This window comes from Nannobrachium achirus (assembly GCF_963921795.1).
Source record: "Nannobrachium achirus genome assembly, chromosome: 13".
NCBI lineage: Eukaryota > Metazoa > Chordata > Actinopteri > Myctophiformes > Myctophidae > Nannobrachium > Nannobrachium achirus.
Genome location: NC_137833.1, coordinates 3,535,370 through 3,560,582, shown reverse-complemented (window position 1 = coordinate 3,560,582; position 25,213 = coordinate 3,535,370). Strand labels below are relative to the sequence as shown.

The 25,213-nt window shown below is 41.8% G+C and overlaps 1 protein-coding gene across 2 annotated transcripts in view; it reads right to left on the bottom strand.

The window, feature by feature from the left end:
• lmbrd1 (LMBR1 domain containing 1) overlaps window positions 1-25,213 on the bottom strand; it is a 438,470-nt gene that overhangs the window by 318,755 nt on the left and 94,502 nt on the right. For both annotated transcript variants that reach the window (XR_013962669.1, XM_080741062.1), the window contains exons 8-9: window positions 10,138-10,263; window positions 4,120-4,272 (exon numbers count right to left, since the gene is read on the bottom strand). Coding sequence is in view for 1 of the 2 variants with exons in the window: in XM_080741062.1 (XP_080597188.1) it covers window positions 4,120-4,272; window positions 10,138-10,263 (279 nt within the window). In the remaining variant the exon portion in view is untranslated. The remainder of the gene's footprint in view (window positions 1-4,119; window positions 4,273-10,137; window positions 10,264-25,213) is intronic.

Sequence of the window (25,213 nt, the reverse complement as noted above, 5' to 3'; positions counted from 1 at the left end):
ATACTCTTCCATTTAAAATGTAGGCCCACTGTTGTACCTGTGCTCCACTATGGTGCTGCGTTCATACTAGAGAGGTAGAGGCTTCAAAATAAACAAAACAGCCAACAAAATGATACTAAATATTTTTTCAAGTGTCCAAATAAATTCCAAATACTATGATCTCGCGGCACCCCTGGACTGCCGCCGCGGCACCCCAGGGTGCCCCGTCACCCACTTTGAAAACCCCTCGTCTAGGGTACAGTAGGTACCCTCACAAAAAACATGCAGTAATCCTGGTCTCTATACTGCCTCCCCCTGGCCAGCGCCTGATGGAGGGGAAAGAACTGGTTGGAATAACGTGTTCAGTCCACACGCTACGTCAAGCCAGGGAATCTCTCCACTGTCAGGTGATAAGAAGCGGCTTGGAACTGCATACTTACAGAAGGAAGCATGAGGTCAGTCCGTTGCTCTCCCCAGGTTGGCAGAGGGAGAGTAGTGCCCAGGATTACATTGGATAATTGGCACTGGGTGAAAAATGGGTTGCAAAATCGTGGGATATTTAAAAAAAAAATAATAATAATAATGTTCTTCAATTTTGGCAGAGTGTTCATCCATTTTGGCAGAGTGTTCACCTATCATGACATGTCCAGAATAGCTCTGCGTCCACTGAGAATATCAGGTCCACTTCATTTGGACCGTCCATCCCTGCAGCACACATTCAGGTTTTTTAATTTTATTTTCAACCACTTTCTCAAGGGTGTCTTCACCTACAGCACATGAATATCCTGCACATTAAATATTTGACCCAATTACCTCAGGGGTGCAGAAGTAAAGTTAGCAGCAAACAACAACTCAGACGAGGAAGGGAAGGGAAGGGGCACACTGGCTGGCTGGCTGGCCCCAAATGAGGAGAAGGCAGCTTATATCCTTTAACATTTCATTAATATATCGTCGTTGTCGGGTGGAAACCTTGTATGTCCAAAACCGTTCGTTTTGTATTTATCACTTTAGAAATGATTTAAACCAGTGAAAACAGCCGATCTACAAGCACACAACGCCTCGCGGTGCGAGGCGTTGTGTGCTTGTAGATCTGCTATTTTCACTAGTTTTGTGCAACAGTCTCTAGTGATGAAGTAGGGCTTCTTTAATTTGCGAAAAAACATACAAATTTGAAACTTGGAGATACGAGGTTTCTGCCCGACAGTGACGATATCACTCTGCTATGGTATCTTATCATGCTAATTAAATGAATGTCAGCATGCCAACGAGCCAAGCTGCCATGTCTGTATTCCGTAACGCATGAAAACCGGGGAAGCATCGATGTCATTTTATACGTTGGCTATTAAATAAATAGCAGATATAAAAGCTCAAAGCACGTAACTCAAAGCTCATAGCACGACACACATGTAGATCTGCTATTTTAGAAAAAACAGATTTATTTTTTTTGCAAATCTTTAGATATGTATACTGAATGTTTTAAAGCGAACATTTCCAACCAAATCTTTGCTTCTGTGGTCCCTGGAACAAAATATTTTGAAATGGGGGTCCGGAGCCAAATCCTGGAAAAATTCTGGTGGTCCTTGACATGTAAAAGTTTAAGCAACACTAATATACTGTAGCAACATAGTTTTTCAGAGTTTTTCTCGGACACCACTGAACCAATCGGTGTGAAACGTTGCACCCACACTCCCAGTAGACCAATGAATAACCTCCACCACAAAGTTTTAAGATTGTCCCCATGGTGGCGCTATAACAGGCAGCTTCACGTTTAGGCCTTTAACTCGTTCAGTAAATAAAACAAAAACAATAAATTCACTCTATTCCTTAGATCGGCCCATAGAGACAAGATGAGACTTTCCGATATTTTGTGTTTTCTTCAAAACACGCTTCTTTGCTACATATTATGTCCAAAACTCAAGCAAATCGGTACACATTCTCTCTTGAGTCATGTGATCAAGATGTAGCATTCCGATTTTTTTCACACTCAATTCCAATATGCCCCAAATTGTAATCACACACTGATGGATCTCTAATCAATGCACAGCAAAAAGCTATTTCACTTGTCACTGTTGCAGAAAGATGATATTATTTCCCAACCAAATGAGGCATCTCATGAGTCATGTTTCATACAGTTTGCCTGTTGCCTGCCTTCAACAATGTGTGGGTGGGGCCTATTGTTTTTTTAAGAATGGCATATATAGTGAACCCGATGTCTAATCATACCCAAATTGGACTAGCATGTTGAGGGGCCTCTCCAAGAGCACACCTCCGGGACCACTTTCACTTCTTCTTTTTTTTTTTTTTTTTTTTTATAATTTTTATCCCACGATTTTTGTAACCCGTTTTTTCACTCTATGTAATCCTGGGCTCTGCTCTCCCTCTGCCGCGCCTGGGGAGACAACGGACAAACCTCATGCTTCCTTCAATGCATGGGTAGTCCAAGTTTCTTTTCACCTGACGGGGGATTTCCCCGGGATGGACGTAGAGCGTGGAAGGAACACGTTATTCAAACCAGTTCCTTTCCCCTCCATCAAGCGCCCCGGCTGGCCAGGGGGAGGCAGTATTAGATACCAGGATTACTGCATGTTTTTTGTGAGGGTATCAACCCTAGGAGACACGGGGAGAACATGCAAACTCCACATAGAAAGGCCCTATCGCCAACCCCAGCCACTTTCACTTCTCCCCATGAATTCCAGCATTACATATCGCCATCCACTTAAGTTGGTACAACACACAACACACAGTTTACTTTTCTATTTCACCTCAGCTCTACTTCTGCAACACTGTGCTGCAACAAATAGATCTCACTTTGCTATGCTAATAGCTATAAACAAACATTTAGCTTGTTTTATTTATTTTCTATTCTCCCTGCATGGAAAAAGAATGAAAGAAAGAAAAACACCGGAGGCATATCCTTTTAGAGGACGTTGCCGGTGTCAATGTCACTGACTCGCACATAAACAGACCATTTCCCTGTTAATGACTTTATTTTTAGACTTGGCGTTTGTTTACATTTTGTCCAAAGTTATTAAAATGTTTTCAAACTGACCCGAATAACTGAACCAATGTTAGCTAAGTGTAATCGAGCGGTTAGTAAAGTCATGGACATTTGAATTTAGCTCGTGAATCGATCTAGGGAATATTTGCAGCTAGACTATTCAAATCATTGCACATCATTAACCACACAATACATGGCATGCATGTGAACATAAAAACAAACGTAATACTTTCTATGGTTAATATGAGCATCAAATCAATATTTCAAATGTGTGTGTGTGTGTGTTGTTTTTCTTTTGCACATGCATGCCATAGATTCCATAGGGATAGACCACACATGGTTTTATGACATCATCAACTTGCGACAGGCATTTCCCCTATTGAGTGAAAGATGAGCTATTTCTAGAAGAAATACAATATTTAAGGTGTTTTTGATTTTACATTGTAGTTATAGAGGACAGTTATGTAGTATTAAGGCATATTTATCGTATTAGCCAGGGATCCTTTTAACTTTTTTTGTGCCATGATTTTTTCTCTTCAATGTCCCACGATGCCATGGTCTCCATAGACTTCCATGTAATTTATAGTACACGGATCGTGCACGCCCATGCCTAGATGATGCACCACGTGTGTGCACACTGTTCACAGCTTCAGGCATTCATGATTTAGCAGCCATTATGTTTTCTTCAGATGTAAACAAACATGGCTGCCATCATGTTTGAAAGAATGGGTTGGTATGGGGGTTAAACATGCAATTTCGCGGTCGTGATCATGCCTAATACATTTCTGGAGGTCCAAAAAACATTTTTGAAAAAAAAAATTGAAAAAAAAAAAAAAAAAAAAAGAAAAAACGGACCAAACTCAGGACACTCGGGGTTGGCACAGCGTTGGTACCAATACAAACTCGGGAAACTCGGGGGTTGGCACCATATGTGTTAAGAGAACTTGTGACTAAATTGCAACTACATCAGATACATTGGAAAGCAGCTTATTATCATTCGTGGACATACAAGTTTTCCACCCGACAGCGACAAGATGTGCTTTGAGAGATAAAATAAAACAGGCAGGTAAATGTACTTTTACAGGAAAACTAAGACACTGTTGTGGAGGTGCATGTGCAACCGGACCATATGGTCCACTCACCTTAAAGGGTCTGAGGGCGCGGCCTACTTTGGTGCAGCAGTTCCTCTCTGCAATCTCCAGGTGTCGGCCCCTCCGCTGCAGGACCCCCAGCCTGCCCTCCAGCTCCTGTAGGCTGTGGCGGTCCCTGGAGGACAAGGGACGTCCGTCCACACACTGCCGTTCATTAACAGCACGCACGCACGCACGCACGCACACACACACGCACACACGCACACACGCACACACACACACACACACACACACACACACACACACACACACACACACATGCACTTAACAGCTCGGTCTTTGTTAGGTCGGTGAAGAGTTGTATAACCCGTTTAGGCCTAGAATTGTTTTAATGCTTTAACTATTGAAAAAAAATAGCAGATATACAAGCTCACAGTGCCGCGCTGCGAGCTTGTAGTTCTGCTATTTTTGTCAAAATCGTGATTTTTCTTGGAATATAACTTTTTAAAAGCATTTGTAAACTCAAATATTTTCCTTCTGGGGTGGTCCCTGGAACAACATATTTTGAGATGGGCGTCCGCGACCAATTCACCCTTTGTCAAGTCCCGCCCATTGTCCTGCCCCTCTCCACACCCATTGGTTGATGTGTCTTGGTGGGACATTCAGTGGGACATTCCATCCACTGCCATGTTAATTCAGTTGCTTCATATTGTTATTCTGTCTGCTCAATTCTAATTTCAAACATTGTTTCAGTCAATTGGAGCTGCTCAGTGGCAGCATAGTGAATCAGCATGTTTTTAAATGTTTTTATTTCTCCAAAAATTATGTTTTAGCTAATTCAACATAAAAAGGCGGAACCAGGGTGGGACAAGGCAGATAGAGCCTGCTGGTTGGTCAGTCAGGGACCAACCAGGAGGCTAACAAAGGGTGAATTACGTGTAATTTTGAACCACTGATTTTAGAAGAAGGATTTCGAGGAACTTAGAAGAATCACGTCAAAAGTATTCAAAGACTTGCACAAAATGTTCACGATTTTTCAAAAAAAATAGCAGATCTACAAGCTCGCAGCGCGGCACTCGGTGCCACACTGTGAGCTTGTATATCTGCTATTTTTCAATAGTTAAAGCAGTCAATAATGGTTAAAGGGGTTCAAATCTAAAGTGACACGGATCAGGCCTAAATGGTATAACATGCAAACACACACTAAGTAAACGCAGTAATTGTAATCCTCTCAGTAATTGAAATGTCTAGACGTGAATGATCAGGGAATTACTGCTCCACTGGTGAGAGAACAAACAGGACCGTTTGTGATACATGTTTTAGCGTTCATAGTGTAATTAAGTGGTTAAATAGGTGATGAGATTTAACCCATTCAGAAGGGGTATACATTATTGTGTATCATTATTTTATGCTTTAATTATTGAAAAATAGCAGATATACAAGCTCACAGCGCGGCACCGAGTGCCGCGCTGCGAGCTTGTAGATCTGCTATTTTTGAAAAATCGTGAAAATTTGAATTTTGACCCGATTCTATGTCTTTGAATCCTTCTAAGATTTTTTTGAAAAACGTATGTCTCTATGTCAGCAATCTGGCCAGCCATCGTCAAAGAAAAGGTCCTTTTTTTCACAAAAATTGAGCTGAGATAGCCTGTTCTTGAGAGACTACTATGTCAGTGCTTCTCAAACCTTTTCATGTGAAGGACCCCCAATATGATATTTATTTGGCCACGGACCCCCATCTCAAAATATTTAGTTCCAGGGACCACCCAGAAGCAAAATTTGAGTTACAAACGTTCGCTTTGAAAATACAAATATTCAAAGATTTGCACACATTTTCACGACTTTTTCAAAAATAGCAGATCTACAAGCTTGCGCTGTGAGCTTGTAGATCTGCTATTTTTCACTGGTTAAAGCAGTCAATAATTCTAGGCCTAAATGGGTTAATAGTTCTGACTCCACTGCTCAAATAGTCCTCTAGAAAAAAGGCCATTTTACAATCGGTAGCAAAATGATTAACGCACTCCTCCTACACATGTTTCCAAGGATCAAAACAGATAAACACTCATAAATAATCAGATGTTCAACTTTGGTGAAACATTAACATTAGTACACAAATCGCAAAGTAACAAAGCCAAATAGATTACAACCTCATTTTACAAACTAAACTAATATTACAAGTTATTGAACTGTAAACAATGCTTGTGTGGGCTGAAATAAACGTTGCCTTAGTTTTCTTTCATTTGTTTATGGACGTAGCTGAACACAAAATTGAACATCAATTCATGGTAGGGGTGGGCAATATGGAAAAATACAATATCACGATATTTTCCCAAGCTGTATCACGATACATGATTTTATCACGATTATTTTTCACGTTGGTTTTTATGGTTATTTCTCTCAAGTTACTTGACAAACTAGAGACTCTGGGTTCCTTTTGGGAGGTCTAATTTGAACTACTTTACAAGTATGTAACTCTGACAGTATACAAATGAAACCAAATGGACCCTTACGGGTACATTTGGTTTCATTTGTATACTGTCAGAGTTACGGTAAGGGGTTACGGGTACATTTGGTTTCATTTGTATACTGTCAGAGTTAAGGGGAGGCCTTGACATTTTAAAGTTTGAGAACTACTGATTTAGACCAAAATGCAGGTTTAAATTGAATTCTCCAATGAATCTCTGTATTAACGATTAAACAGGCTCCCTCAATTGTATCACGATATACACGATGTCTCTGAAAAGGCATATCGTGGAGACATTGTATCGTCTCAACGATAATTATCACCATATCGCCCACCCCTAATTCATGGCGTCTCTAAAAAAAAAGAGTTATCTGGCAAAGTTGTCAGCGCCAAACAATTGGCAGTGAGAGTTTCCAGTGCAATCTAAGTGAGTTTCCAGTGCACTCTAAGTGAGTTTCCAGTGCACTCTAAGTGAGTTTCCAGTGCACTCTAAGTGAGTTTCCAGTGTACTCTAAGTGAGTTTCCAGTGCACTCTAAGTGAGTTTCCAGTGCACTCTAAGTGAGTTTCCAGTGCACTCTAAGTGAGTTTCCAGTGCACTCTAAGTGAGTTTCCAGTGCACTCTAAGTGAGTTTCCAGTGCACTCTAAGTGAGTTTCCAGTGCACTCTAAGTGAGTTTCCAGTGCACCCTAAGTGAGTTTCCAGTGCACTCTAAGTGAGTTTCCAGTGCACTCTAAGTGAGTTTCCAGTGCACCCTAAGTGAGTTTCCAGTGCACTCTAAGTGAGTTTCCAGTGTACTCTAAGTGAGTTTCCAGTGCACTCTAAGTGAGTTTCCAGTGTACTCTAAGTGAGTTTCCAGTGCACTCTAAGTGAGTTTCCAGTGTACTCTAAGTGAGTTTCCAGTGCACCCTAAGTGAGTTTCCAGTGTACTCTAAGTGAGTTTCCAGTGCACTCTAAGTGAGTTTCCAGTGCACTCTAAGTGAGTTTCCAGTGCACTCTAAGTGAGTTTCCAGTGCACTCTAAGTGAGTTTCCAGTGCACCCTAAGTGAGTTTCCAGTGCACTCTAAGTGAGTTTCCAGTGCACTCTAAGTGAGTTTCCAGTGCACTCTAAGTGAGTTTCCAGTGCACTCTAAGTGAGTTTCCAGTGCACTCTAAGTGAGTTTCCAGTGCACTCTAAGTGAGTTTCCAGTGCACTCTAAGTGAGTTTCCAGTGCACTCTAAGTGAGTTTCCAGTACACTCTAAGTGAGTTTCCAGTGCACTCTAAGTGAGTTTCCAGTGCACTCTAAGTGAGTTTCCAGTGCACTCTAAGTGAGTTTCCAGTGCACTCTAAGTGAGTTTCCAGTACACTCTAAGTGAGTTTCCAGTGCACTCTAAGTGAGTTTCCAGTGCACTCTAAGTGAGTTTCCAGTTCACTCTAAGTGAGTCTCCAGTGCACTCTAAGTGAGTTTCCAGTGCACTCTAAGTGAGTTTCCAGTGCACTCTTAGAGAGTTTCCAGTGCACTCTAAGTGAGTTTCCAGTGTACTCTAAGAGAGTTTCCAGTGCACTCTAAGTGAGTTTCCAGTGCACTCTAAGTGAGTTTCCAGTGCACTCTAAGTGAGTTTCCAGTGCACTCTAAGTGAGTTTCCAGTGCACCCTAAGTGAGTTTCCAGTGCACTCTAAGTGAGTTTCCAGTGCACTCTAAGTGAGTTTCCAGTGCACTCTAAGTGAGTTTCCAGTGCACTCTAAGTGAGTTTCCAGTGCACTCTAAGTGAGTTTCCAGTGCACTATAAGTGAGTTTCCAGTGCACTCTAAGTGAGTTTCCAGTGCACTCTAAGTGAGTTTCCAGTGCACTCTAAGTGAGTTTCCAGTACACTCTAAGTGAGTTTCCAGTGCACTCTAAGTGAGTTTCCAGTGCACTCTAAGTGAGTTTCCAGTGCACTCTAAGTGAGTTTCCAGTGCACTCTAAGTGAGTTTCCAGTACACTCTAAGTGAGTTTCCAGTGCACTCTAAGTGAGTTTCCAGTGCACTCTAAGTGAGTTTCCAGTTCACTCTAAGTGAGTCTCCAGTGCACTCTAAGTGAGTTTCCAGTGCACTCTAAGTGAGTTTCCAGTGCACTCTTAGAGAGTTTCCAGTGCACTCTAAGTGAGTTTCCAGTGCACTCTAAGTGAGTTTCCAGTGCACTCTAAGTGAGTTTCCAGTACACTCTAAGTGAGTTTCCAGTGCACTAAGTGAGTTTCCAGTACACTCTAAGTGAGTTTCCAGTGCACTCTAAGTGAGTTTCCAGTACACTCTAAGTGAGTTTCCAGTGCACTCTAAGTGAGTTTCCAGTGTACTCTAAGTGAGTTTCCAGTGCACTCTAAGTGAGTTTCCAGTGTACTCTAAGTGAGTTTCCAGTGTACTCTAAGTGAGTTTCCAGTGCACTCTAAGTGAGTTTCCAGTGCACTCTAAGTGAGTTTCCAGTGCACTATAAGTGAGTTTCCAGTGCACTATAAGTGAGTTTCCAGTGCACTCTAAGTGAGTTTCCAGTGTACTCTAAGTGAGTTTCCAGTGTACTCTAAGTGAGTTTCCAGTGTACTCTAAGTGAGTTTCCAGTGTACTCTAAGTGAGTTTCCAGTGCACTCTAAGTGAGTTTCCAGTGCACTCTAAGTGAGTTTCCAGTGCACTCTAAGTGAGTTTCCAGTGCACTATAAGTGAGTTTCCAGTGCACTATAAGTGAGTTTCCAGTGCACTCTAAGTGAGTTTCCAGTGTACTCTAAGTGAGTTTCCAGTGTACTCTAAGTGAGTTTCCAGTGTACTCTAAGTGAGTTTCCAGTGTACTCTAAGTGAGTTTCCAGTGCACTCTAAGTGAGTTTCCAGTGCACTCTAAGTGAGTTTCCAGTGCACTCTAAGTGAGTTTCCAGTGCACTATAAGTGAGTTTCCAGTGCACTATAAGTGAGTTTCCAGTGCACTCTAAGTGAGTTTCCAGTGTACTCTAAGTGAGTTTCCAGTGTACTCTAAGTGAGTTTCCAGTGCACTCCAGCTGGTGCTGTGGGAGGGGGAGGTGCTGAGGTTGCACTGCAGTCATGGAGTCAGGAGAAAGGGACAGTTGAGAGCCGGTCAGCAGGGAGCTGGGTGTGCGTGTGAATATTTCAATGTGTGCATGTTTAACAACTTCCACCCTGCCCTGTCACTATTTTGGGGACATCCTCGGCGAAAATGTAAAAACAAAATTAATAAATCTCAATTATTTTTCAAATTTCTCAAAATTTTGCAGATCTACCAGCTCACAGTGTTCCGTATGGCGACATTGTGAACTTGTAGAGTTTAAAATGGGGCTTTGTACAGAAAACCACACAGAAGCAGGTACTATATAAGGCAAGCAAACAAAAGTAAGCCCCAGAACCCTCATACTAAGAAAAGAAACATTTTTATTTATTGTAGGATTTCTATTCGTGAGCATGATTAAACTCTTGTTTTGCTAGCAATTTCACTATTTTCTCTCTCTCCCCATCTCCACTTATTTTGCCAGCTATCGCCACCTTGAACCTTTGTTTATTACATATACTCTCTCTGTGACGCCAGAGCCTTTCTGAGCTTTTTATTTATTTTCCCTTCATTCCAAGCGAGAGAGAGTGGAGAGACCAACCTTGGCTTTCAGTTTCTCAATCTGGTGCTCCACGTCCTCCGTGTCTTCGGTGTTCTCCAGGCGTTCGTACACCACGCTCCGCGTGCCTTTTATCAGGTTCAGAGGCAGCACAGACATGCCGTACGCCTGAAAGACACCCAGCAACAAGACATTACACTCAACACACTGTAGGCTGTTCTGAGGAGGCACATGCACGCGCACACGCACACGCACACGCACACATACACACACACACACACACACACACACACACACACACACACACACACACGTCTGGGTACACGTGCATCCATGGATCCATCCTCCCACTCACACACACTCACTCGCTCACTCACTAACAAACACTCTTGAAACTGCATAACACAGTGGTTGTCGAACATTCTAAATTCAACTCTGTCTGTGCAAAATGGAACATGGCCATTTTGCACACTCTCTCTCTCGCTGTGTTGACAGATCCATTAACTCCTCAAGGACCCCCTTTTGGGGGTCCCTGGACCGCACTTTGAGAACCGCTGGTTCATGGCAACAAACAACAACATAGAAAATCATGTTAAAGTTCCTTGCCTCCTTGGGCTATATCAGATTCTTGGAAGAAATTATTAATACTAATACTAATACAGAATATAGAATATTAAAATGGTGCAATTTGTAATTGTGTTGGGGTTTTGTTAGTGAAATTGCAGCAACCATTTTGTGGGGATATGACATTGGCTTGTGTGGTCGGCCCTGGTGCAATTAATAGCTGAACAGTGCCCCCTGGTGACAGAACCACTCTCCCCATCCAAGATCTGAGGACAAGTCAATGTAATATAAGGCATGCAGATACAAGATGGTAGTTAAATAAAAGCACAAGATTTATTCCCTTTCTGAAATAAATACAGATAAGATTAGGTGATGATATGATGACAGACAGACACAGACAGACAGACAGACAGACAGACAGACAGACAGACAGACAGACAGACAGACAGACAGACAGACAGACAGACAGAGTGTATTTGGAAACATCTTGTTAGATCACAATATGGTAAGTTTGAACTTTAATTAAAAATGATGGACATTTCAAGAGAGACCAATCAACACCCATTCCTGCACCCAATCTGGCGCCTTGCAATTTTAAGGTTTTAACCCATTCAGGCCTAGGATTATTGAATGCTTTAACTATTGAAAAATAGCAGATATACAAGCTCACAGCGCGGCACCGAGTGCCGCGCTGCAAGCTTGTAGATCTGCTATTTTTGAAGTCTTTGTCTTTGAATAAATCTATTCAAAAGCGAACATTTGTAACTCAAATATTTGCTTCTGGGCGGTCCCTGGGACAACATATTTTGAGATGGGGGTCCGCGGCCAAATACATGTAAATTTTGGGGGTCCTTGACAAGAAAAGGTTTGAGAACCACTGATTTAGAAGAAGGATTTAGAAGTCGGGTCAAAGATCGGGCAGCAGATCTATAAGCTCGCAATCTGCTATTTTTTCAATAGTTAAAGCATAAAACAATGGTTATAAAGTGGCTCAAATCAAACGCGACGCGGGCACGTTCTCGGTCTTAAGGTTTTAAATAAATATAAACCTTCAACCCTGTCAAAAATGCAAGCTTTACTTTCATCCACAGAAGATTTTTCCGTCAGGGAAAACGTTTCGAGCTCATATATATATATTTTGTCTAAAACAACTTTTACTGGTTTCTGAGTGTTAGGTAGCATTAAGAAAGTCACATGGGATAGCAAGTCAGGCTGGACTATTATTAGTTCTCTGCTGTGGATCTCTCGCTGCTATGGGCGATGTCGCCTCCTGCAATGAATCATGGAGCTCTTAACCCTCAAAGACCGGGAACGTGCACGAGTCGCGTTAGATTTGAACAACTTTAACCAATATTTTATGCTTTAACTATTGAAAAATAGCAGATATACAAGCTCACAGCGCGGCACCGAGTGCCGCGCTGCGAGCTTGTAGATCTGCTATTTTTGAAAAATCGTGAAAATATGTGTGCAAGTCTTTGAATATCTTTGACCCGACTTCTAAATCCTTCCTCTAAATCATGCTGTTCTCAAACTTTTTCATGTAAAGGACCCCCAAAATTACATGTATTTTGGCCGCGGACCCCCCATCTCAAAATACATTGTTCCAGGGACCAACCCAGAAGCAAAGTTTTGAGTTACAAATGTTCGCTTTTAAAAAGATACATTCAAAGACTTGCAAAAAAAAAAAATCAAGATTTTTCAAAAATAGCAGATCTACGGTGCCGCGCTGCGAGCTTGTATATCTGCTATTTTTCGACAGTTAAAGCGGTCGATAATTCCGAGCACTAAATGGATTAAGGCCGAAGCATGTCCCGAATATCAAACACACTCATAAAAGGAAAACCTGTCCCAGATCGCTGGGAGGGGAGAGAGAGGAGAGAGAGGAGAGGAGAGGAGAGGAGAGGAGAGGAGAGGAGAGGGAGGAGAGGAGAGGGAGGAGAGGAGAGGAGAGGAGAGGAGAGGAGAGGAGAGGAGAGGAGAGAAGCGAGAGGAGAGAGAGGAGCAGAGAGAGGAGAGGAGAGGAGAGGAGAGGAGAGGAGAGGAGAGGAGAGGAGAGGAGAGGAGAGGAGAGGAGAGGAGAGGAGAGAGAGGAGAGGAGAGGAGCGAGAGGAGAGAGAGGAGCAGAGAGAGGAGAGGAGAGGAGAGGAGAGGAGAGGAGAGGGAGGAGAGGAGAGGAGAGGAGAGGAGAGGAGAGGAGAGAGAGGAGCAGAGAGAGGAGAGGAGAGGAGAGGAGAGGAGAGGAGAGGAGAGGAGAGGAGAGGAGGGGAGAGGAGAGGAGAGGAGAGGAGAGGAGAGGAGAGGAGAGGAGAGGGGAGGGGAGGGGAGAGGAGAGGAGAGGAGAGGAGAGGAGAGGAGAGGAGAGGAGAGGAGAGGAGAGAGAGGAGAGGAGAGGCAGAGTTAGCAGCATCGCTCCCCCCCCTCCAACCAACGCACTGGTTGGTTGGAAGACACGGCAGAAAGAAAACACACAAACCCAAACACACTCAGCAGGAAGGGAAGGGAACCTATACACTTAGTGCAGGACATAATCATAAAGTGCTTGTTAAAAGTCGTTGTAAAAGATTTACTGTGATCAGTAATAATAACAACTAGGACTGGACTGGGGCCTCTGGCGTTGCCCGTGGAGACGATATGGGGGGGGGGGGGGGGGGGGAATCATTCAAAGAGCATCATGTGACCAGTGATGTAAAGTAACTACGTACGTTTACTTAAAGGGGCACTCCACCACTTTTCAACCTATGTTCATATAATTGGTCCTCACTCAAAAATAGCTTCTTTTTTTTTCTCTCAGAGGAGGGCTGTGGGCAGGTCAGAAACCCTTCGTCTTGTGACATCATCGATTGCCAATCCAGCTTATAGAAACTGCAGGCTTTCTATTCCTGAAAAGTTGCAATTTTAAAGTGGAAGCCATTGTTCTCGCGATAATAAAAATCTAAATATTATTTTCAAAAATATTGATTACATTTTTTTGGGGGGAAAATGATGATGTCACAAGACGATGGATTCTGAACTTCCCACAGCTCTCCTAGGAGACTTGGACTGAGTAGAATTTTTTTTTGATATTTTATCATGAACATTAGTGAGGACCTATTATATGAAGACAGGTTGAAAAGTGGTGAACTACTCCTTTAAGTACTGCGCTTAAAGGGCCAGTTCACATCTGGGGCAACCAGATCTTATTTTATTGTTGTTTGGGACAAGATCAACACAATCCTGAGTTATTTTTTGTGTTCAATCTGTGTTTTGAGATATTTTAGTATTTCAGCATGAATGATGATGCATTTTGCATCATATGATGCAGCATGATGACTCATATGATGCTAAATGCATCATCATTCATGCTGAAATACCTAAATATCTCAAAACACAGATTGAACACAAAACATAACTATATGTTTTGTGAGATCTGGTTGTCCCAGAGGTGAACATTTCTATACTGCAGTATTGATACTTTTACTTAAAACATGTGAGTTCTGTTTTCCACCCCTGCATGTGACTGAGGCAGGGACGTGCTGGCCATTGGGAAAAGCGGGACAACTCCCGAACGGCCGGTTCATTCCCGGGCCGGTCCAGGCCGGCCATTAGGAAAACATAAAAAATAAATGTCGGCCTTCGTTCCATTTTGGGGGCTGGGCGGCCAACAAAGTAAATCGTCACTGTCGGTCAGAAACCTCGTATCTCCAAGTTTAAAATTTGTAAAAAGAATTCGCAAAGCAAAGCCCTGCTTCATCATACAAGGCCGTCGCACAAAAGTAGTGAAAACAGCAGATCTACAAGCACACAACGCCTCGCGGTTGTGTGCTTGTAGATCGGCTGTTTTCACTAGTTTAAAAATGTTTTTAAATGATAAATACAAAACAAACGGTTTTGGACATACAAATATAACTCATGTAATTGGCCCACTGGCTTGTCACTTGTCATGATTTGAAATGGCAGCAATCTTTGAGTAGCAGCAGCGCTATAGAGAGAGATCACTCTCTATAGCGCGCAATGAGGGCCTCTACAACTCTTTTTCCCGGGCTGAATCAGGGGACCAGCACGTCCCTGGACTGAGGAGAGGGAAGTGAGAGCGTGACATGGCCACCGACCGACCGGACCTCCACACAAGCCTCCTCTTTGTCCTCCTCCGTCTACTGATGCTGCTAGCGGGAGCACAGAGGGAGGCAGGGGAGTATGATGCGTTGGGCCCTGACGTGTTGCTTCCACACGTCCTTTGATAATGCAGGGGTCTTCAACAGGGGGTCCGGGACCCCTAGGGGGGTCCTTAGAGTTACTACAGGAAGGCCGCCAAAATCTTGTGTGATAGGATAATGCTTTTAAATTAACAACTTGAACCCTCGCGTCCATATTCTGAGGAGAACTTTAGCCCAAAAATAGCAGATCTACAAGCCCTCAGCCATGACTATCATAAACTGTATGCCATGGTTGAAGTTGGTATGAAGTTCATCCAAGACTATCATATATTAAAGGTGTATTCAGTGATAATGAAAATGGCCGGGGGTCATCTTGTCCCTTACTGGCCTTACAGCATGGAAATGTTTATTTTTTTATAGACTTTTTACACTATTATAATGTTCTCGTTTTTATCATTCGACCCAATCACTGAATTATCGGTAGGCCTACGTCTCCAGCTTCAGGATATGTACTGATTTACTACGAGACTGTGGCATTTTATGAGTTCAGTAGTTTACAATCTAGGCATTTAGCAGACATTCTTAATTCAGAGCGACTTGAATTGAGAAACTTTTATTTTGTCCATCATAACTAAACATCATAACATAACTACGGCCATACTCTACCCTGATTGGTCGAGGACTGGCTGGCCACCTCTGAAAACCGAATCTAGCTATGCTCGCAACACGGGCCATGGTGGAAGTCCTTATATGGTCAGCACACATTCTAGTGAGAATTAATGGAAAAATGTACCAATTATATTTTTATTTGAATGAAATACAATCACTGAATATACCTTTAATATACAATCTGGGAACCCATCGGCATAAAGAAGGGAAAAACAAAGTGTCCTCTGCTTTTCCTTTGAATGTGCCTCTGGGGACACCGACCAATAGAATCTCTGGGGACACCGACCAATAGAATCTCTGGGGACCTATGGTCGTAACTAGAGCTGTCACGATTATGACATTTTACATGACGATTATTTGTCACTCAAATAATTGCGATTTACAATTTAATTGTGTTTTTGTCGTTGACAATTACATTTCTGTTTGGCTTTTTGGTTTTTAAGTCTACATGGTAGATATGACACATAACCTAATATATACAAAGAATTTACTGACATATTTGACAACTTTATACTTAAAAAAGAACATTGATAGTGGAAATAGCCGATCTACAAGCTCACAACACGTCGCGATGCGACGTGTTGTGAGCTTGTAGATCGGCTATTTCCACTATTTTTGACTTTTTTTTTTAAATATATGAACATTTTTCAATATGGAAACGATTATGACGATTATGAAAAATAATCACGATTATTTTAAAAAAATCACGATTAGACGATTATGTAATAATTGTGCCAGCCCTAGTCGTAACCAGGCTTTTCTCTTGGCAGATGAGTAAGCCTGGTTTCGTGAGGCTGTACGCCATGAGTGCTGAAGCTCAGACACTTCAGATGAGTAAGCCTGGTTTGGTGAGGCTATACGCCATGAGTGCTGAAGCTCAGACACTTCAGATGAGTAAGCCTGGTTTGGTGAGGCTATACGCCATGAGTGCTGAAGCTCAGACACTTCAGATGAGTAAGCCTGGTTTGGTGAGGCTTTACGCCATGAGTGCTGAAGCTCAGACACTTCAGATGAGTAAGCCTGGTTTCGTGAGGCTTTACGCCATGAGTGCTGAAGCTCAGACACTTCAGATGAGTAAGCCTGGTTTGGTGAGGCTTTACGCCATGAGTGCTGAAGCTCAGACACTTCAGCACTCGTATGATAGCTCATCTACATGCAACATTTCTGCCTCTAATATTTGATAATCTGGCCAATGTTTAATTTGTCATTTTAGAGGTAATAACTTCACCTCACACTGCTAAGCGGACCAATCACACCTCACCTCACACTGCTAAGCGGACCAATCACACCTCACCTCACACTGCTAAGTGGACCAATCACACCTCACCTCACACTGCTAAGCGGACCAATCACACCTCACCTCACACTGCTAAGCTCACAAGAGCACACTGGCAATATTGAAGTTTCTTTCACAAATTGCTAGTAGTAACTTAACACACATTGTGACAGATTTTGCACAGGGAAGCCATGCAGTTACTATTAGACCCTGTCTATTTTTAAACGGACGCACATTAACATTCTCTGTCCCTATCAAATAAACAAAAACAAAATAATAACAACAATAAACCAGTAGTACCTAAGAAATCAAACATTAGCATTCGGTTCACCATCTGACTGTTGTAAAGCTCCTATTGTTATCCATAATTAAATAATCATTTCGTACAAATACTTGGGTGTAATGATAGACCATCTGTTATCCTGAAGAGACCACATTGAATTTGTCTGCAAAAAGACTTTGGCGCCTTCGGTCCTTGGGGCCGGTTGATAAATTATTGTTTTTAATTCTGTGATCATGAGTTTTCAAAAAACCTAAAATAAACAATACTCAACAGCCATTTAAATACCATAGCTACAAGAATAAAAAAGCCAAGGCACACAATATACAGTAGGATAATGTTTTTCTTTGTTTTTATAAAATAAAAGAGAAAATGGTAATTAGATTTGATGGCATAATTATTTAAATTGGATGCATTTGTATACACGTAAAATACTCTCTGCTTCATACGGCGTAATTGTATGGCACAAATGGAACATTTGTACAGTGGCTACACTAGCTATAAAAGAGGAAATTGAGAAAATATAGCTTTTGTAATTTTGATAATACAGATTAATACTTTAGACCAGGGGTCTTCAACAGGGGGTCCGGGACCCCTAGGGGGTCCTCAGAGTTACTACTGGGGGTCCTCCAAATCTTTGTGTAATAGAAACTTTTTTTCTCCTTTATATAAACCACTTGAGGGGCGCCCGCTGGCCTGGTGGTCAAGGCGCATACCACATACTAGGCTATGATGCCTGCTGGCGTCGCCGGTTCGATTCCCGATCCGGACGACCTTTGCCACATGTCATTCCCCATCTCTCTCCCCATTTCCTGTCAGTCTACTATCCTATCAAATAAAGGCATAAAAAGCCCAAAAACAAATCTTTAAAAAAAAATATATATATAAACCACTTGAACCCTAGTGTCCATATTCTGAGAATTTTAGCCAAAAATAACAGATCTACAAGCTCACGAGGCGTTGTGAGCTTGTAGAATCGGCTATTTTCAGCAAAGACGTTTGGTGTAGACTGTAGAGGGTAAAAAGAGCAGACTAAGTACAGAGTGAAAGGTCAAGTTATGTATTGACGATTTAAAGGAGCACCCCCAAAATGACTTTTTTTCTATTGATTAGTCATGCCATGGAGACTAGAGTTCAATAATATTTTTTGGTTTTTGTCACATTTCTAAGACAAATATTTGATTCGAGTAAATTTACCCCCATTGATTCCGGATGGGGACCCGTTTCGAAACGGGTCCCCATCCGGAACGAATGGGGGTAAATTTATTGTTTTAGGCGACAAAAAACTAAAAATATTATTGAACTCTAGTCTCCATGGCGTGACTAATCAATAGGAAAAAAAAGTCATGTTGGGGGTGAACTACTCCTTTAAGTAGTTAAATGTGTATCTGAAAACACAAATTGACATGAATCCAACATACTGTACACTGATGGTTTTGCTGTCAAACCATGAAACTATATGGAATCTATGAGAAGGTTGGGGGGTCCCTGCTTCATCTCTCTCTCAACTAAGGGGTCCTTGGCCTGAAAACGTTGAAGACCCCTCCTTTAGACAACCCTACTGTATGTGCAATTCGAGAACACTTCCAGTCTAATAATAAAGTATCATCATCATCACCACCATAAATTACAGGGTTTCGATCCCCTTTGTTTCTGAATAAATAAACTATAGTGAAATACTGGAACTGATCACAAAGCGGTGAAAGCACCTTATAGCCACCCATCACAACATGTCGTGAACTTGTAGATCTGCTATTTTTGGTGTGCGACACTGACGCGTGATTATGGATCCCACTGGGAAAGATGGATAACCACGCCCCGGACCCATTTTTGAAGCTTGTGATTGGCTGAACCGGACGTAGGAAGCGCTCCGTTGTAGTCACTTGGACCGCGCGAGGTGCACCAAAACCTAAACCTAACCTTAACTCTAATGCTAACCCTAACCCTAACTCCAACCCTAACCCTAAACCTAACCTCAGTAAAACAAACGCTGTGAATGCTAACGTGAGTAGCTAACCTGCCGATGCTGGTGAAAACGAGCGCTCTATGCCGTTTCCATCCATCTTTCCCAGTGGGATCCATAATCAGGCGACACTGACACCGGCACGCACCCAAGTATAAATCAGTACTCCCAGGTTGGAGTTGGTTATCTCAGCCACATAATTGTGCGCCTTCTTTGCCGTTTGGTAGATAAGTCTAAGATTGTCTAAGATTGGCTTAAGTTTGGATAAACAGAGAAAGCTGTACAAAGCTGATTGATTGGGCGCGACCTTGTGAGTGCATCTCGCCAATGTCAAGACAGCCGCTAGAAAATCAAAGGGGTCATTTCTGGTCAAGCTCTTGGGTTTTGATAAACAGGTCAATAGGGCTGCATGGACATGCTTTCTCAACGTCAGACAATAATAAGACTTTTTTTATACCGCAAGTCATTCTATAGAGACTCATCCATACTTTTATTTCTTTACAACCAAATTGTGAAGCCTATTATGTACATCTTTGACATAGTGTACAAATTAATTTAACCCATTCAGAACGGGTACACATTACTGTGTATCATTATTTTATGCTTTAACTATTGAAAAATAGCAGATGTACAAGCTCACAGCGCCGGCACCGAGTGCCGCGCTGCAAGCTTGTAGATCTGCTATTTTTGAAAAATCGTGAAAATTTGAATTTTGACCCGATTCTATAAGTGTCTTTTGAATCCTTCTAAGGTTTTTTTTTGAAAAACCTATGTTTGTATGTCTGACAGCAATCTGGCCAGCCATCGTCAAAGAAAAGGTCCTTTTCACTCAACTGGAGCTCAGTTAGTCTGTTCTTGAGAGACTACTATGTCAGTGGTTCTCAAACATCATCAACATCATCATGTGAAGGACCCTCAAAATGATATGTATTTGGCCACGGACCCCCATCTCAAAATATTTAGTTCCAGGGACCCCCCAGAAGCAAAATTTGAGTTACAAACGTTCGCTTTGAAAATACATATATTCAAAGATTTGCACACGACTTTTTCAAAAATAGCAGATCTACAAGCTCGCAGCGCGGCACTCGGTGCCGCGCTGTGAGCTTGTATATCTGCTATTTTTCACTGGTTAAAGCATTCAATAATTCTAGGCCTAAATGGGTTAACAGAAATGTTCTTTCCCTTAGTACAATGTGGCATTCGTAGTAATATTGTATTGCATTTGGAATGAAACCATTTGTTTTAGAAAGGCAAAAATAAACAATGTTCTCAATGTTGAGAAATCCAGACTCAATTTATTTTTCATTCAAAATTGGATTTTAAATTGCATGCTTGCAGAGTGGAAATGAAAAAAGTATCATAAGTGGACAATGAGAGACAGCACGGTCACCTAGACCTGAGGCCAGTTCTGAAAACGGGCTTCTAAATCCTACCCAAGTTAAAAAAAAAGAAAAGAAAAAGGGAAAATACAATTACGTTGCTACGTAATACAGTATATGGTTTCTGTCGGGGGAAACCTAATAGCATGTCCACAACTGTTTCTGTTAGTAGCAGATCTACAAGCTCGAAAAGTGACGAAAAGAGGTTTCTGCACAACAACAATGATTAGCCCATTTTTTGGGAGGGCACTTTGAGAGTTAACACAGTGAATAGCAAGTGACTGACAACAACTAAAACGACACATAAGCGTTCCCAGCTTAGTGACAGCTCCTCTCAACCCCCCTCCCCCTCCCCAATCTTCCCAGGTCAATTTAGATGACCATGATTAGATGGCCTGAGACATTAATCTCTTAAACTTTTCGTTCAACATCGGCATCTTAAGGCTGACAATGTAAGAGCAAGAGAAAGGTAGGCGCGCACGACACACACAGAGCCATGAGGCCCATAAGTCAACATGCTACTGTAGCCCAGGCTTTTAAATCAAGCCAAAGGACTGCACATGATGCATGAGACTGCAGATAGGAGCGCCAGGTGGGGGGGGGGGGGGGGGGGGGGGGGGGGGTGGAGGGTTTTCCTCCTCACAAATAGTACACAAATATACACTTGAAGATCAACCGGGAGGCAACAACATAAAACATCACATGCATTACGCACAGGTTACGGGGGCATTAACAGTCTCTGCCATGAATCTAAATCGTCTTTTGGATCAGACCGCCATACTTTTTTTCACCTTTTAACGTGGGCGCGTGCGTGTCCATCGTGCACGGATCGTGCACCAGGCGTGTGCACGCCGCTCACAGCTTTCAAACAAAAGAATCTGCTTGCAAAACGAAGCATCCGATCTAGCTTTAGCCGTGTTTACACAGTAAGCTAACGTCCCATCTTATATATACATTCCTCTAAGAGCCGCATCCCACTTCCAAGCCCATTCACGCCCACTTCACATCCACCTCAACTCATAGCTAGATCAGATGTAGATCAGATGTATGTCGGTAGAACTCACGGAATACCGCCCTAACTCTATCATTGGCCCCCCGTTGCCATGGTGACCGGTGACCGCCGTCCATTGGCTCGTATTCCCAGCTATGGGACCGGCGGTCCCATATCCAATTTCAACCGAGGGGGGCGTAGCCAGAACACACACACACACACACACACACACACACACACACACACACACACACACACACACACATACACATACACATACACACACACACACACACACACACACACAAAAAAAGCTAATAGTTAGCTCACAACTTTCCACTTTTCTCTTTCACCTCAATCGCAGTAACATCCGTATACACCACGTCATCGCATCACCATTTTTTTTTTTTCAAAACTTTTTTTTTTCCATTTTTTTTTTTCAAAAAATTTTTTTTTCCAATTTTTTTTTTCTCAAATTTTTTTTCTCAATTTTTTTTTCTCAAAAAACTTTTTTTTTTCTCAAAAAACTTTTTGTTTCTCAAAAACTTTTTTTTTCTCAAAAAACTATTTTTTCTCAAAAAACTATTTTTTCTCAAAAAACTATTTTTTCTCAAAAAACTATTTTTTCTCAAAAAAAACATATTTGGCCATTACACACACCACACTGCCGCAACATGGCGGTGAGGGCCGCGCAGCGGCCTGAACTCTAGACTTTTGCGGCCCTTAGTTTGACAGAGGCACCCCGTTCCATTTCCGACCGGAAATGTCCGTCCGTCAAATGGAACCAGAAGCACTTTTTTGGGAGGGCACTTAGAAACCCAACAGCGAAAATCAGCGATCAGACTTTTGATTGTTTTATATCAATTAAGGCATATTAAATTATTGGGTTTCTCTGGCCTGGCAACTTTTTCTCGGGATACTCGGTTTGGGGCAGTAAACGAGTTAACACTTTCACAGCCCAACCGTCCTATATCGCACTTCTTTTTTTTTTTTGTTATCAATTATTTTTATTTTTATTTTCCATAATATGAGTGAATCAAAATTATAGACATACATATGAGCAGAACAAGAAAAAGTAAAACATTAATCAAAAGAAAAATGCAATTAACAGACAAACAACACAAACAATAGCAAAACAAGAAAAGGAAAAGAAAACCCACCCACCCCCTTTCCCCGGACCAACACGGAATGTATAGTGCATGCCTGTGCTAGGCTGTTACCACTATATAGTGATTTCTTGAATCATAGCCTTAAGCTTATCTGCAATGTCCGACCACATATTAATGTTTTCTTCTTTTGCTCCGTGTAACCTTGCTATCGACTGCTCTAAATATACTATATCTAGAAAGGTTAAGGCCCACTGTCGAAACGTTAACGTATGAGGAGGTTTCCACCGCGTAGCTACCATCTTCTTTGCCGCCGTTAATCCAGCAAAGAAGATGCGCTTGCGTAAATTGTTTAGTTGCAACTGTGAGACGTCATTTAATAAAAATAAAGAAGGAGAAGATATGATATTGATACTAAAGATAGTTGAAAGTTTTGAGGCAACCATATTCCAGAATGACGACACATTTGGGCATTCCCAAACCATGTGAAGGAAGGTACCAATACTATTTGAAGAGCAGAGAGTGCAGTTGGGATTATTCAAAATCCTCATAGCACATAGTCTGCGGGGAGTTAAATAAGTCCGATGTACAAAATTTTAATGAATTTGTTGATGGTCTGGATTTCTAGAAGATAACCTAATATTAGACCATACTGTGTCCCAACAAAAGTCAGGGTCCAAATTTGGTAAATCATTCCTCCAAACAGTATCAACAGATAAGGGCCCATAACTACAGTCTAATAGAAAACCATAGAGGGTGGAAACCAAACCTCTTGTTCTGTTAACATCACAGATAAACTCATGGAAGGGGTGCAATCTAAGGGGAGCTTGCCATCTATATCGCACTTCTTTAGAAGGCTCAATTAGTCGGTCGCCGGTACTTTTGGTACTTTAACTCATTGACTGCCAAGGCATGAGTTTCACGAGTTATTACAGTAGTCCCAGGCTGCCACAGCCCGAGTTTCCCGAGCTGGAAGCCATTTTGAAAAAAAAAAAAAAAAAATCAAAATTTTTTTTTATAAAAAAAAATCTAAAAATGCCTCAAATGTATTAGGCATGATCGCAATTGCGAAATTGCATGTTTAGCCCCATAACAAACACATCTTTCAAAATGTCAAAAATGGCTGTTTTGTCTGACTTTGAAGGCTTGTATCTCATGAATGCCTGAACGGATTTCCAAGCGGATTATTTTGTTTGAAAGCTGTTAAAAAGTACTACACATATGGTGCATGATCTAGGCATGGGCGTGCACGATCGGTGCACTAAAAATTTATCCGTGCACTAGAAATTTAGGAAGGTGGCAGTGTTTGTTTTGTCTGACTTTGAAGGCTTCTATCTCATGAATGCCTGAACGGATTTCCAAGCGGATATTTTTGTTTGAAAGCTGTTAAAAAGTACTACACATATGGTGCATATATGGTGCATGGGCGTGCACGATCCGTGCACTAAAAATTGATACGTGCACTACAAATTTAGGAATGTGGCATCCTGGTACTTGGCAGCCATCTTGAAAAGGGCATTCAATGAGTTAAGTACATTTTGATGCCAATACTTCTGTACTTTTACGCAAGTACATTTTTAATTACGGACTTTTGCTTGGAACAGAGTATTTCTACATTGCAGGATTGATACTTTCACTTAAGTAAACATTTGAGTACTTTTTTCACGACGGGTAAGTAGTGGGCCGGATTGGCTTATTGTCGGTAATCAGGCGAGAACAAGGGTGTCTATCCCCTTTTCAATGTACTAAACCCCAGGGAAAGGGATTGCTGAGGTGGAGCGCAAAAGCCTCCATCAGCTCCCAGTACTTACCACAGGCCTGCTACTCATATGCTGAGTTGGCAGTTCCTGGGATCAAACCAAGAACTTTGTGGTCCCAAGTCGAGTGCTCGACTGATTGAGCTACCCGGACACGAGATGTTACTGTAATTTGCAGCAAAAGGAGGCACAGATAGCTGATAGGCCTCGAAGACTAACCTATATAATCAAGGAATTACCAACACATGGCCTATAGATTAAGTTGTCTCTAAATAAATACCCTATTGGAAGAAATCAAAGACGACCTTGAGACAAGTTGCAGCTCTACACTCTCTGGCATCTGGATCATTTGAATCTACCAGAGATACCACAGCTGGAATATCACAGCCCACATTGTTTTGTGCGCCCTGCTGTTGAGTGCATTGTTTGGTGCACACACAATGCATACATAATTTAAGCACATACCCAACAAAGAATTTCAATAGACTAAACAGGAGTAGTTGTTTTTCAATACATTTAAATTGCAAGGTTTGCGTAAATTGCGTGGGTGTCCATCGTGCGCATGTCATGGTCCGCTCGTGAGCACAAAAAAAAAACAGTAAAATCCATGCCACATTTGCAAATGACTTAAATGCGTTGCATTAGCATTAGCAAAATTGTCTCTTTTGCAAGACACTTTATGTATATATACTTATATATTATTCGCCCCCTCTATTGATGCACCTTCTCCTTATTGGTACTGTACTGCTCTTGTCTTTGTTTTGTTTTTTTCCCTCTTATCTATCTTTCTTACGTCTCTGTAACTTTGTAAATAACTGTATACTGCTGTGCTACTACTGGACAACTAAATTTCCCCCTTGGGATAATAAAGGTATCTATCTATCTATCATTTGAGATACGAGTAGAATGTGATTACTAACAGTTTGTTTTTAATTTGGGGTCCTTGACATGAAAATGGTTGAGAACCACTGGTCTAAAAAAACAATCAAAACATGTAAAG